General features: G+C 42.3%; 1 protein-coding gene across 1 annotated transcript in view; it reads left to right on the forward strand.

Moving 5' to 3' along the window:
• Nucleotides 1-4,161: 4,161 nt before the first annotated feature.
• Nucleotides 4,162-13,076, forward strand: part of LOC143982602 (cytochrome P450 2G1-like) — a 56,128-nt gene continuing 47,213 nt past the window's right edge. The window contains exons 1-3 of the mRNA XM_077481481.1: nt 4,162-4,727; nt 7,875-8,037; nt 12,454-12,607. Of these exons, the coding sequence (XP_077337607.1) occupies nt 4,548-4,727; nt 7,875-8,037; nt 12,454-12,607 (497 nt within the window). The 5' untranslated portion in view covers nt 4,162-4,547. The remainder of the gene's footprint in view (nt 4,728-7,874; nt 8,038-12,453; nt 12,608-13,076) is intronic.

Here is a 13,076-nt window from a genome sequence, read left to right on the forward strand (position 1 = left end):
GCTCATCCCTACCCACCAACCAGCACGGCTGGCAAGTTGGCTGAGATATTTGAACAATATATATATAAACCACTTGCTGCAGAGAGAGAATGTGCAGAAATTAATTTCATCTGGGGTTGAGGGGGAGAGCAATAGCAGCATAAAGGGAGGTGACAACAGGCAGGGAGAACCAAATGGTCCAAATGTTGCTGCAGCCTACTGCTAAATTGCACCCAGTGAAGAGGAGGGTTAATAATGAGGTCTGCAACCATACTTGTTTGCCAAATATAACAGTGGAGGAAAGTAAGGGAGAGAAACAACATGAGCAAAGCAGGATGTTACAAAAAGGCAGGTCCTGAATCTGCACTAATGTTTTATGCTCTGACTATCTGCTTACCTCTCAGGTCTGTGTCTCAGCTTTAGAGAGCAGGCTCCCACACCTGGGTGTCTAAGTATGAGCTATCCGCATGGCTCCACACCAGCCTCTCAACAGGAAATACTATGCGCACTGAAAGCCAGCCTTGCCAAGCAAAGTTGTGATTAGGCTTCTGGTATCCTGCTGTAAGTTTATCTCTGACTTCAGTGTACCGACCTTGGCATGTCCTTCTGACCATTTCTGTCTGCTAGTGACCCCAACCTCGGCAAGCCTTCCTGACCATCCCTTTCTGCTAGTTGTCCCGACCTTGGCTTGTTCTCCTGACTATCCTATGTGTAACCATGAACTGATGCTTCTGCTCTGTCCACCAGAGCCAGTCTGTGAGCATAAGCTGAGAGACCCCAAGGGCCATGACCTGGAGTCAGCTGCAGCCAAATCTATCCTCACCATCAGAGGCTCTGCGCCATGGAAAATCTTATGCTCTATGTCGATGTTCAGGTGGAGCTGCTTTTCTGAACAACACAGAGCTTCATCTGCAGTAGTCAGCCAAAGGGTCTACAACCTTAGCGGTGCACTCCTAACCCCAGTGGTGTGCATCTGTCAACTGGCCTCAGGTGACCTGACAGTCTCATAGGAGTTGAGGGAGCAGCCATCCCATTTCACTGATTGGTACAGCTCCCTGAGCGTAGGGCACTGTTATTCCATAGTCTGCACCCCAGAGCTCAGCTGTGTGGGCCTTTTTCAACATGTGCTGCAGCCTGCACCATAGAAATTTGCAGACTCTGCCTAAAGCATATTAAGTGTGGCAATATCATCAGTCATTTGGGTAACATGTGTATTGTGATACACAGGATAGCTCATCACACAACTCATTAGGAGCAGAAAATGAATGCTAGCCTTCAGCAGGAAAAAGGTGACACTCCTCCTCCACCTTCCAGCACCTCCATTTTTACCTCAACTCTAACTATACAGACTGCTCCATTAGCAGCCTGCAGAAATAGGGATGAAAGTCTTTCGAGAGGTGTCGGATATTTACCTTTTGCCTTTCTCAGCTGGGAAGAGGATCAGCATGGTGCCTTGTAGTGCAGGTGCAAGAATAAACCTGAAACATTCCCCTGATTATGCCAACCTCGCCCTGCCATCTCATACTGTAGCATTCAGCAAGCATGTTTCTCTGTCCCAGCAGCTGGAATGGAAAAAGAAGTACACCCAAACATCCGCATGCCCAGCAGTACAATGTCAGTTGCTGAATTTAGCCCTCTTTCATGAATTTTCTGCCTGTTCTGTACTGTGGTGCCAAATTCCTGACCACTGTTTCTTCACCTGTAGGCCATGCCTGCCCTCCACCATATTATACTATAGTGCTTGGCTACTATGCCAGGGAAAGCACAAACTCTACAAAGCAAAAGAGGTACTTGTGGTTGTCAGACAGGCACAGTGGTTCAATGACAAGGAAGGCAAGGTTCAGAGTAATCAGCATCCAATCCATAGTCAAAAGATAGGCAGATTCAGAGAATAGTCGATATATGATTTGAGGTCAGAAACAGGGAGATCCAATCAGCAGGGCAGACAAATAGAGAGCTTAGAGCACGTGTTATGAACACAATATCACAAGCATGAGACTGCACATCAGTCACTCTTCATACAGGATACATACACTGTATCGTCAACGTTTGAGGTGGAAAGCCGAATAGTAAGTTGGGACAATGCTGGCATTAGTGTCCCTATTCCTGTGATGTTCCTGCTGAAGTAGACATTATGTAGCATTACAGACTGGTTCCTCAATGGCATGTCCTGCATGGCACTGTGTGACATTATAGATAGGTTCCTCTAATGCAAGTCCTAGTTCTGTACAAAGCACTGGAGGCACAGCAGCAGGAGGGAGAGAAAGACTTTTTGGTTTCTCAGGGCCCACCACATCCAGACACTACTCTGTGAAGCCTCAGCAGGTAAGGGAGGAAAATGTGGAAGGGACAATAGCTGCCATGGTAACATTCAGAAAGAGGAGGACAGACAGGATTCCAGGGGTGAGATTCATTCTGCACAAACCAGTGGAATTGTATGTGGTAGGGGAAAGGTATCTGAGGACAATATCATCCTCAGAGACCCTGAGAACTTGGGTACCTCTGTGTCTGGTAATTTGTAGTGGATGGGCATGTTCATGCTCCAGAGCTTGCAAAAGGACCCTAGAATTTGTGGCATCAAGGAGAGAAAATCATTACTGGTTGGCAAACCTCCTTCATTCATGTTACAATTGTGAAATCATATAGTTTATCTTGCCCAAGAGAAAAACTGTCATTGAAAGAAGGAGGAGCAGTAGGGGTGGCTGCCCAAGGAAGGCATTCTAAACATTTCTACCAAACTCTTAGGGCTTCCCCTTTGATCAACAACGACTACCAAGGCCCTGCAGCATATTCTGCAGATTACATTTTTCTGGCATCCTGCCACGCATAGTAATTATGTTTAGTACAGCTTAAGCCTCTCCTTTCATAGCTGCAGACCTGAAATAAATCCCATGCTCTGCCACTATCTCCTGCTCCCATAAGCACATCCATCCACCATTAACACCTCCTTCTACCAATGCTGACCTGGTACTGTTAACATTTACTGGCACCACTGGAGGCCTGCCAACATTACCATCAAATTTAGAACTCAGTCATCTGTTCAAGTAAAGGTACCCCATGTATAAAACAGTGGTCCTATTTAAAGTGCCTAGCATAGCCTAGAACAGCCTTTCTCAACACAGAGGAACCCTTGAAATAGTTCTCTGGTCTTGGGGACCCCTGCTAAAAATTTGAAATCTACAACTCATGATACATAGTGTGATGGTCAGTGGGAAGAATGGTCCTTACATTTGTGGTTATTGGGAAGAATTACCCCCTTACAGGTAGCTAAAAAGATCAATGGTGTGAGTGGGAACTTATCTGAGAGACAGAAATTGCCCAATGCTGAAGAAACCCCTAGCAACCTCTGGAGGAACCCTAGGGTTTCACGGGACCCTGGTTGAGAATCACTGGTCTAGAAGAACCCACCCTAGGGTAGAACTAACATGTGACCCTTGCTTGGTGCTCATCAACAAGGAGGAACATATGGAGGATATGACAATCAACTACTCACCTACCCTTGCAACAAGCATTTATGACGTGTGACCTACATTTTTTTTTTAATGAAATGGAAACTGTTAAAAAAAAAACTAGGGTAAAAGTAAAAATGCTGTAACTTTATACTCACCAAGACATGCCATAACTGAATCCAAGTGCAAGAATTCTGAGATGCCAAAAATGTCATACCTATATCAATCTCTGTATTTTGTGCACTGTCACACAGAACATTGTTTCAGCTTAGGGCTTTTCTAATTAATCTTATCTAGGTTTAGTCAGTTACTTCTTAAAGTGATGTTGCCACCAAAAAATTAAAAAATGTTTAAAATTCTTTAAAAAAAAAATAAATAAATAATTGGAATTTTTTTTTTACTCACCTCTAAATACCTGTTGCTAGGTGGTCCCTCGTAGTCTGCCTTCTTCCTTGCCCGGGCTGGTGACATCACTTCCCCTCACACCGCACAGTCACCTGGGACCTGTCACGTGTCCCAGGTGACTGCGCGGCGTATCACGGCGCCCTGCGCCGCCCGCGCACGTGCAGTGGGTGCCCGGCTGTGAAGCCACCGCCGGGTGCCCACAGTACGCGAGCGGAGAGGGAACCGAGGGGGGGCTTCATTCCCCCGCATCGCTGTACCCTGGGACAGGCAAGTGTCCGATTATTAAAAGTCAGAAGCTGCAGTATTTGTAGCTGCTGACTTTTAATTTTTTTTTTTTAGGGGGTACCCCACTTTAAGAAGTACAACACAAAAATGCTCCAGATACACAATAGTTGACAGATGACAGAAACAAATCATTTGTTTAATACACCATCTCTTAATGCTGGTCTCTTCCCGAATGATAATATGACTCTTAGTCTCAACATGAAAAGTTTATTATACAGATATTGCATTTGCTTGGTATTTAAAAACCTGCAGGACAAGTAATAATTAGCATAGCTACAATCTGTTATGCAATAGGCCTGTAATTAGCCAAACTCTAACACACCCAACCTGTGCTCAATAATCAAATGAAAGTTGCAATGTTGCCAAGTTTCTCCCATATAAATATAGCAATTTGTGATTTGTAGACAGTACAGAGAAGTTATTGTCAGGATGGCAGTGAACATCGTAGCAACACTTCTCCTCGCTTCTGCGGTCACTCTTCTGATTTACCTCATTAAATGGTGGATGAATGTTAAGAAGAAAGACTTGCCACCAGGACCCACCCCTCTGCCATTTCTGGGGAATATTCTGCAGATTAGTACCACTGAAATGCCGCAGACTCTGGTGAAGGTAAGAATAATTATGTTGACAATTCTACAATGTATTCTAGGAAATTTCAGGAAAAGCTACAACCTAAACTGCTACTTTTTCTAATCTGAGTCACATTTATCCTAAAATGGTGGTGAAAACTAACAATAAGCAAAAATCACTTCTATAGCTTAAGAAGAACCCACAGAATCTTGGAAAAATTAACTGGAAGTTAATCTTCTTTTATAGGTTCCTGTTCAATAACCCCCCTACATCACCCCTAAATGGTCAATGAGGACGCCATACCTATACCAATAAGTGGAGACATGGAAAGAAGAGGGGGCAGGGCGTGAGCCATACAATTTTGGTCTCAATTTACTATATATAATACATTTTCCTGGGTCTTGGTGAAAAATGGGTCATCTGGAAATAAATGCATGATATATAAAGTTCATGCTCTACAGTCCAGGAAGCAGACTGCTATACAGGATATGCTAAATGCACATATTGCATGTATTGGGACGCTTGCCTTTACATGCACGTGAGCTTAAATGGCATCCCAGTCTTAGTCCCTAGAGTTCAATATTGAGTTGGCCCACCCTTTGCAATCATAACAGCTTCAACTCTTCTGGGAAGGCTGTCCACAAAATTTAGGAGTGTGTTTATGGGAGTGTTTGACCATTCTTCCAGAAGCGCATTTGTGATTGACTGATGTTGCACGAGAAGGCCTGGTTCACAGTCTTCACTCAAATCTATTTCAAAGGTGTTCTTTTGGGTTGAGGTCAGGACTTGCTCATCCATGTCCTTATGGACCTTGCTTACTAGTGTGCAGTCATGTTGGAACAGAAAGGGACCATCCCCAAACTGTTTCCACAAAGCTGGGAGCATGAAATTGTCCAAAATACCTTGGTATGCTGATGCCTTAAGAGTTCCCTTCACTGGAACTGAGGGGCCAAGTCAAGTTCTTCCACCCCAAACTCACTCATCCAAGTCTTTATGGACCTTGCTTTGTGCACTGGTCCAAATCATTTGGTGGAGGGGGGATTTTGGTATGGGGTTGTTTTTTCAGGGGTAGGTATTGGCCCCTTAGTTCCAGTGAAGGAAACTTTTAAGGCATCAGCATAGCAATACATTTTTTACAATTTCATGCTCCCAACTTTGTGGGAACAGTTTGGGGATGGCCCCTTCCTGTTCCAACATGACTGTGCACCAGTGCACAAAAGCAAGGTCCATAAAGACATGGATGTGCGAGTCTGAGGTGGAGGAACTTGACCGGCCTGCAAAAAGTCCTGACATCAACCCGATAGAACCCTTTTGGGATGAATTGAAGCAGACACTGTGAGCCAGGCCTTCTAGTCCAACATCAGACCCTGACTTCACAAATGTGCTTCTGGAAGAATGGTCAAACATTCCCATATACACACTCCTAAACCTTGTGTACCGTATTCCCAGAAGAGTTGAAGCTGTTATAGCTGCAAAGAGTGGACCATCTAAATATTAAACCATAAGGACTAAGACTGAGATGCCATTAAAGTTCATTTGTTTTTGGACCGCCTCCTGCCCATTTACGTTGGCAGAATGGCACGGCTGGGCACATCAACGTACAGGTACGTTGCTCTTTAAGTGTCCAGCCGTGGGTTGCGTGCGTGCCGCTGGCGGCACGTACGCGACCCGGTCCTGAGCTCCGTGACCGTGGCCGTGGGACCCGATCACCACTGTTGTCCCACGATCGAGTCACAGAGCTGAAGAACGGGGAGAGGAATGTGTAAATAAACCTCTCCCCGTGCTTCCTAGTGGGGCAGTCACTGATCGCCGGTTCCCTGTTATAGGGAAAGACGATCAGTGACGTCACATGCCAGGCCACGCCCCAATAGTAAAAAAACACACACGTCACACTTAACCCCTCCCCACCCCCTAGTGGTTAACCCCTTCACTGCCAGTTTCATTTACCCAGGAATCAGTGCATTTAAATAGCACTGATTGCTGTATAAATGACAATGGTCCCAAAAATGTGTCAAAAATGTCCGATGTGCCCGCCATAATGTAGCAGTCACAATAAAAATCACTGATCGCCGCCATTAATAATAAAAAATTTTTTTATAAAAATGTAAAACTATTTCCTATTTTGTAAATGCTACAACTTTTGCGCAAACCAATCAATAATCGCTAATTGCGTGTTTTTTTTTTGTTTTTTTTACCAAAAATATGTAGAAGAATACGTATTAGCCTAAACTGAGGAAAAAAAATGTTTGTTTATATATCTTTTTGGGGATATTATAGCAAAAAGTAAAAAATATTGCATTTTTTTTTCAAAATTGTCTCACTATTTTTTGTTTATAGCGCAAAAAATAAAAACCACAGAGGTGATCAAATACCACCAAAAGAAAACTCTATTTGTGGGAAAAAAAAGGACGCCAATTTTGTTTGGGAGCCATGTCGCACAACCGCACAATTGACAGTTAAAGCACTGCAGTGCCGAATCGCACAAAGGGGCCTGGTCCTTTGGCTGCAAATTGGTCCGGGCTTAAGTGGTTAAAGGCGAGTGTCCCAATACTTTTGACAATATAGCGTATTTTCCCATGGGAAGGCTTTTGATTAAATGTTTTTTTCTTATTTTTCTTCCCTTGTCACTATACCTTTGCAGGCTGGTTATAGCCTTTAGGGGGCAATCATGTGCAGGAACAGTCTGATAAGCCTCAGGCTAAAAGATCTTCACTGGGAAGCACTGTATACACTCATTATACAGTAAAGAAAATGGAGCACACAGAGATAATACCAAATCACAGAGTAGGCTGCATAGGAGAAAAGGATTGAGATGGGTCCTGGTACTTCAGTAATGTGAACAATGGCAGGCAGTTATGTCACCATGCCTTGCTCATTGTGAAATATTTTCTTGCCTATGGTCAGCCTAAAGCTGGCCATACACCTATAGATTAACTGCAAATTTTCTATGGTTAGATGGAAAAAGTGCAGAAAACAGATTTATCCATGTTCCCTAAACTGTGTGGATGGAAGAAACTCCCACTTTTTCCATCTAACCATAGAAAATCTGCAGATACTCTATTGGTGTATGGCCAGCTTAAGACATAAAGCAATTGTTCAATAGATCAGGCAATTATCCACACAGTCCCAGCTGTGCCTATGCTTGAACCTGTACAACTCTTTGAAAACACAATTCTCTATTAACAGCTCGGTGAAAAGTACGGACCTGTTTATACAGTCTACCTGGCCACCAATCGAGCGGTCATGCTGATTGGCTACGATGCTGTGAAGGAGGCTCTGGTTGATCGCAGTGATGTGTTCAGTGACAGAGGGATTTTGGATCAAACAGTGTTTTTCTTTAAGGAGTATGGTAAGATCCTAAAAACAAAATAATGATTCTGAATTGGTTTAATTTCTTTTCTCGTCAAATTTTGTACAAACTTCTGAAGGTGATAAATTTACATACTTCAGTGTTTCACCCTCAAACAGACGGGTTAGTTGAAAGATTTTATTTAAACATTTATTAAGGAAGGTAATCGATAAAGATGGAAAGAATTGGGATTGTCTACTACCTTATTTAATGCTTACAATCAGAGAGGTGTCCCAATCTTCCACAGGGTTCTCTTCTTTTGCGCTACTGTAGGGGAGGCACCCACGGGGGTTATTGGACATAGAAACATGGTAGAGTAAGAGTACCCCACATAGAAGTGTGATTGAACATGTAGCAAAAATGCAAGACAAAATGCAAACGCAAGTGATGCCTAAAGTAAAGGAACATTTGACTGAAGCCCAGTTGGCTCAGCAGAGGATTTACAATTGTGGGGCTCCGGTCTGCTCTTTTTCATGGGGTGTTGGTCCCAAGTAAACTCCTTGCCAAATGGAAGGGCCCCTATGAAATGTTGGAAAAAATAGATGATGTGAATTGCAAAATTAGCTAACTAGGAAAATGGAAACCTGAACATATAAATTTGCTAAAACCATAGAAGGATTGGAGATACTTGGTCACAGAGACTGCCCTACTTCTTGTTTCACCTAACTTGCTAATTCCTTAAGTCGGGATAGTGGAGATTGTCAAAAGCTAAGCAATAGGAAGCTAGAGAATTTGTGATCTGCAGTAAAGAAAATGTTTCAGAATTGCCATCTGGGGTGTCTGGGATTAAACATGACATCATTATCCCACCAGGGGAAACTCTTTGGAATTACAGAAGCCAGGGGAGAGGCAAGAAGTAAAAAAAATGCTTGAACTGGGGGTTATAGAGGAGTCAAATAGTGATTGGTCTAGCCCTATTGTGTTATTGACAAAACCAGATGGAAGTTGGCGATTTTCTAATGACCTTCGCCACTTGAAAAAGATCACTAAGTTTGACACCTATCCCATGTCACACATGGACAAATTGATCAAAAAAACGGGGTTGGTCAGATCAAGTCAAAAGGCCAGTGTATTAAATAACATCAGTATTCAGTACATTAGCAATATAGGGATACCGACTCACCCTGTGTGGTTGGTGCCTTTTCCTTTTGTCTTGAACTTAATAAACAAATGGAAAAAACAGAGGAAGAGTACAGGCCCATAAAGTTAAGATATAGACAAGAGATAGGCAGACAGTGGACATCACCTATGTGTGAAAAATTCCTTTAATGCTTAAACTTAATATTTAGAATTACATAGAGAAAATGGGCAGAAGATATACAATTATAAAACTTTAAAGAGGAAGTAAAGCCTCTTAAAAAAAATGAGAAAAAAAACAACCCTGCAAGAAAAAGGCATAATGAGCTAATATGCATAGCATAGCATAGCATACTATCTCATTATGTATTACTTACCTCATATCGAAGCCCCGTAGGGGTCCTCGTCTCCCCCTCTGGCCGCCATTATGTCGTCCGGAGTTATTTCTGGGTATTGTGGCTCCGGCGCTGTGATTGGCCAGAGCCACGATGACGTCACTCCCGTGAATGTGCTTGGGGGGCCGACGGTAATGGCATGGAGACTGCAGCAACAACACATAGGTGTCATTGCTTCAGTTTTGCCCAGTGCGCATGTGCCGATGACATTGGCACATGCAGGGGACAGGGGATATCTCCTAAACCGTGCTGGTTTTTTGAGGTATCCTGGGTAGTTACAGGTAAGCCTTAATATAGGCTTACCTATAGCATAAGGTTGTAAAATAGGGTTTACAACCACTTTAAGAACAAAATAAAACACAGGTGTGCACACCCACAAGACAGCAATTCACACAATTAATTAATTTAAATTGCCTCAAGTGTCATGGCAGTCTAGACACAAGAAGGGGGTTCCATTGGCAGGGAAAAAGATTTCACAAAATTTCTTTAGAGGTATCAACTAGAAATAATATAATACAGACACCATACAGACATCGTTTTCTCAAAACCCAAGGGCCTCCAAATGGTGATACCTGGTACATTAATCAAATAAAGACATAAATCACAGCAACTATTCAAAAATTGAACCCAGATGTGCATGCAAGTGATCAAGGAGAGCAGGGGCTGGTATTTTGTAGTGATGTTTGCCAAGTAATGCCTATAACACACATGTTACCGATCTCCTATGCCTCATTTTTCAAGATCTACCGAGCTGTCTAGTGAGGTTTGAGTTGTGAAAAGTCCACTTGTAAAAGGCCCCCTAATGTCAGTGGATCAAAAAAAGGTAAGTCCTAAACCGCTGGAATAGCGGTATATATTGGAGATGTATGTTGCCCAACTTGTAACAAGTATCACAGAGTAGCTAATAGTCCAAACTCAATGAAATGATACTCCAACCTATGACTTCAAAGCAACAATTTTTCAAATGTAAATACATGTGGATTACTCCTGGTAAGTTGATCCGAGAGGAGTCAGCTCTATTGCTGAATAAGATTAAAGGGTATCAATTCCGAGGCTATCTTTTCAGAATAAGGGCTATCTCCGGAATGTCTGTGATTCGCAGCTTAGTCACAGGTTCCCTGTGATCAGCATGGGTAGCCTCGCAGATTTCGAGGCCACCGTCGAAATGTCCACGAAATTTGAAATCAGCTCCTAGTGATCCTCTTTAGCTTGGTAAGAATTGCAGAGTTCAAGGCTACCATCAGAATGTCCGTGAAGTTAAAGTCGGTTCCTGGTGATCCTGTACAGCACAGGGAGCCTTGCAGAGTTCGGGGCTACCATCAGAATGTCTGAGAAATTGGGATCAGCTCCAATCCCCACTAAATCTGAGGGAGGGGATTTAGCATGAGTACGAGTTGCTTACATAGCATTAGAGTGGTATAAATACAGCCAGTGTTGAGTTTGGTCTGAAAAATCCTTCAGGGATCTGCACTGTATTCCAAAAATTATAAAAGGGGTGCCATGGGTAGTACCAGAGGGGTATGTGGCAAACATCTGGGGGTGTCCTGTGGCTATTAAACCAAATTGATTGATTGTCCTAAGGACAGCCTGGTATATGACGACATTGGACCTGACCAAAGGGTATTGGCAGATTCCTCTCTTTGAAAAAAATATATTTGCAACTCAAGAGGTATCTTTCCAGTATTGGAGGATGCCTTTTGGGTTGCAGAATACCACGTTTCAATGGGTGATGGATAAGACCTTTCGGCCACATCGAGCCTATGCTGCTGTATACCTAGATGACATGATCATCCATAGTGAGGATTGGGACTTACATTTATCAAAGGTTCAGGCCGTGTTATATTCTGAAAAGCCGGGTTTACAGCCAATCCAAAAAGTTTACCATTGGGCTAGAGAAGGCCAAGTATCTGGGGTATACCAATGGGTGAGATATGATAAAGCCCTAGAGAAAAATGTATACCTGGGAAACAGTGCAACAATTAATACTTAACCATTTGGGGCACCATCCCTTAGGGATATATTGCAACCAATCATATAATAATGGGCCTCTAATTTGTGCCTTGAAAAGGGGAACCACAGAATTAAAAAGTTAACAAATCTTTATTCCATTGTATTAAAAGCATCACAAATGTGGTGATCATTTAAAACCAATATACAGCACTTATCATTGTAGAGGTCATTACATCAGACTTTTTTCTTGTGACAAGCATAGAAGCAAGTTGATGTTGAGGTTGACGCATTTCACAGGATTCCCTGCTTCCTCAGGACCAAAGAGACCTCAATTGATCAATCTTGATTAACCAACATATTTTTGCAGAATGACCACAAAATTAAATTGTGATTTGATAGAGACCAAACATGCTAATGTTACACTCTTCCCCACTCTTCCCCACTCTTCCTTCTGCAGGGCTTCTAGGACAGATCAGAGAGATTCTGGTTGGTTAACACTGGCAGAGAGAATCATTCTGATCCAAATCCCAGAAGCCCTGCAGATAAAAGAGGGAGCAGAGCAGGAACTTCAAATCCCAGACTGTTACACTGACTGTGTGGGAACTGACAGCTTATCACATATGGAGGGCCTGGGAGGGTGTAAGGTGCTAGTTCATCTTTTCATATATATATATATATATATATATATATATATATATATATATATATATATATACATATATATATATAATGTGTGTGTGTGTGTATATATATATATATATATATATATACGTATATGTATTTTTTTTAAAAAAAATTATGTGAACTAACATTATCAGTATATTTTCATAGTGTAGGAAGAACCCCATGGAAAGACATGACACAAGTTCCATGCTGATAATATTCCTGGTGGGATTCATGCAATACAGAAAGACTCAATAGGTCTTTCTCTAAAATGTTTGAGTTTTAGGGGGTCTGTAAGAGCAATATGCTTAAAACTTTTTGCTTTTTTTAGGGATCTTAATGAGCAATGGAGAAAGGTGGAAGACATTGCGTCGATTTTCCCTGACAACACTGAGAAATTTTGGGATGGGGAAGAGGAGTGTGGAGGAAAGGATCCAGGAGGAAGCTCGGTGTCTCAGGGACGGATTTATGAAGAATAAAGGCAGGTGTAGATAATGCTGACTTAGCTCTATGGTGACTCCAAACCCACTTTTACATGGAATTATCCAGCATATTATTAGAAAACTATTCATTTTCTAACATCAATTCCATAGATCCATACTGCTAGACTGGTGTGACAGTATAATCAGATATGCCAATTACTACCTGGATTATTTCTCCTGGCACTTGATGTTTTATAAAAAAAAAAAAAAGTCTGAGCATTGAGGAGGCTCTAATATGGCCTTCTATGATGCCACTGACATTTTAGAATGGACCTCTGCTGTGCTCCTTTGTGATGTGATGAGTACAGTGCATCTCCTGATGTACACAAAAGGCAGGAAAATAACCAAACTGCTCCTAATGTACAAGACGGTGGTGAAGTGGTCAGGCTGTATAATCTTAAAGGACCTTTTAGAAAAAGCATTCTCATTTCCAAACTCACATTTACTTATTTGAAATAGAATTCCACAGAGG

This window comes from Lithobates pipiens, unplaced genomic scaffold (assembly GCF_037356315.1).
Source record: "Lithobates pipiens isolate NorthernLeopardFrog02 unplaced genomic scaffold, aLitPip1_a1.2 Scaffold_1, whole genome shotgun sequence".
Classification (NCBI taxonomy): Eukaryota; Metazoa; Chordata; class Amphibia; order Anura; family Ranidae; genus Lithobates; species Lithobates pipiens.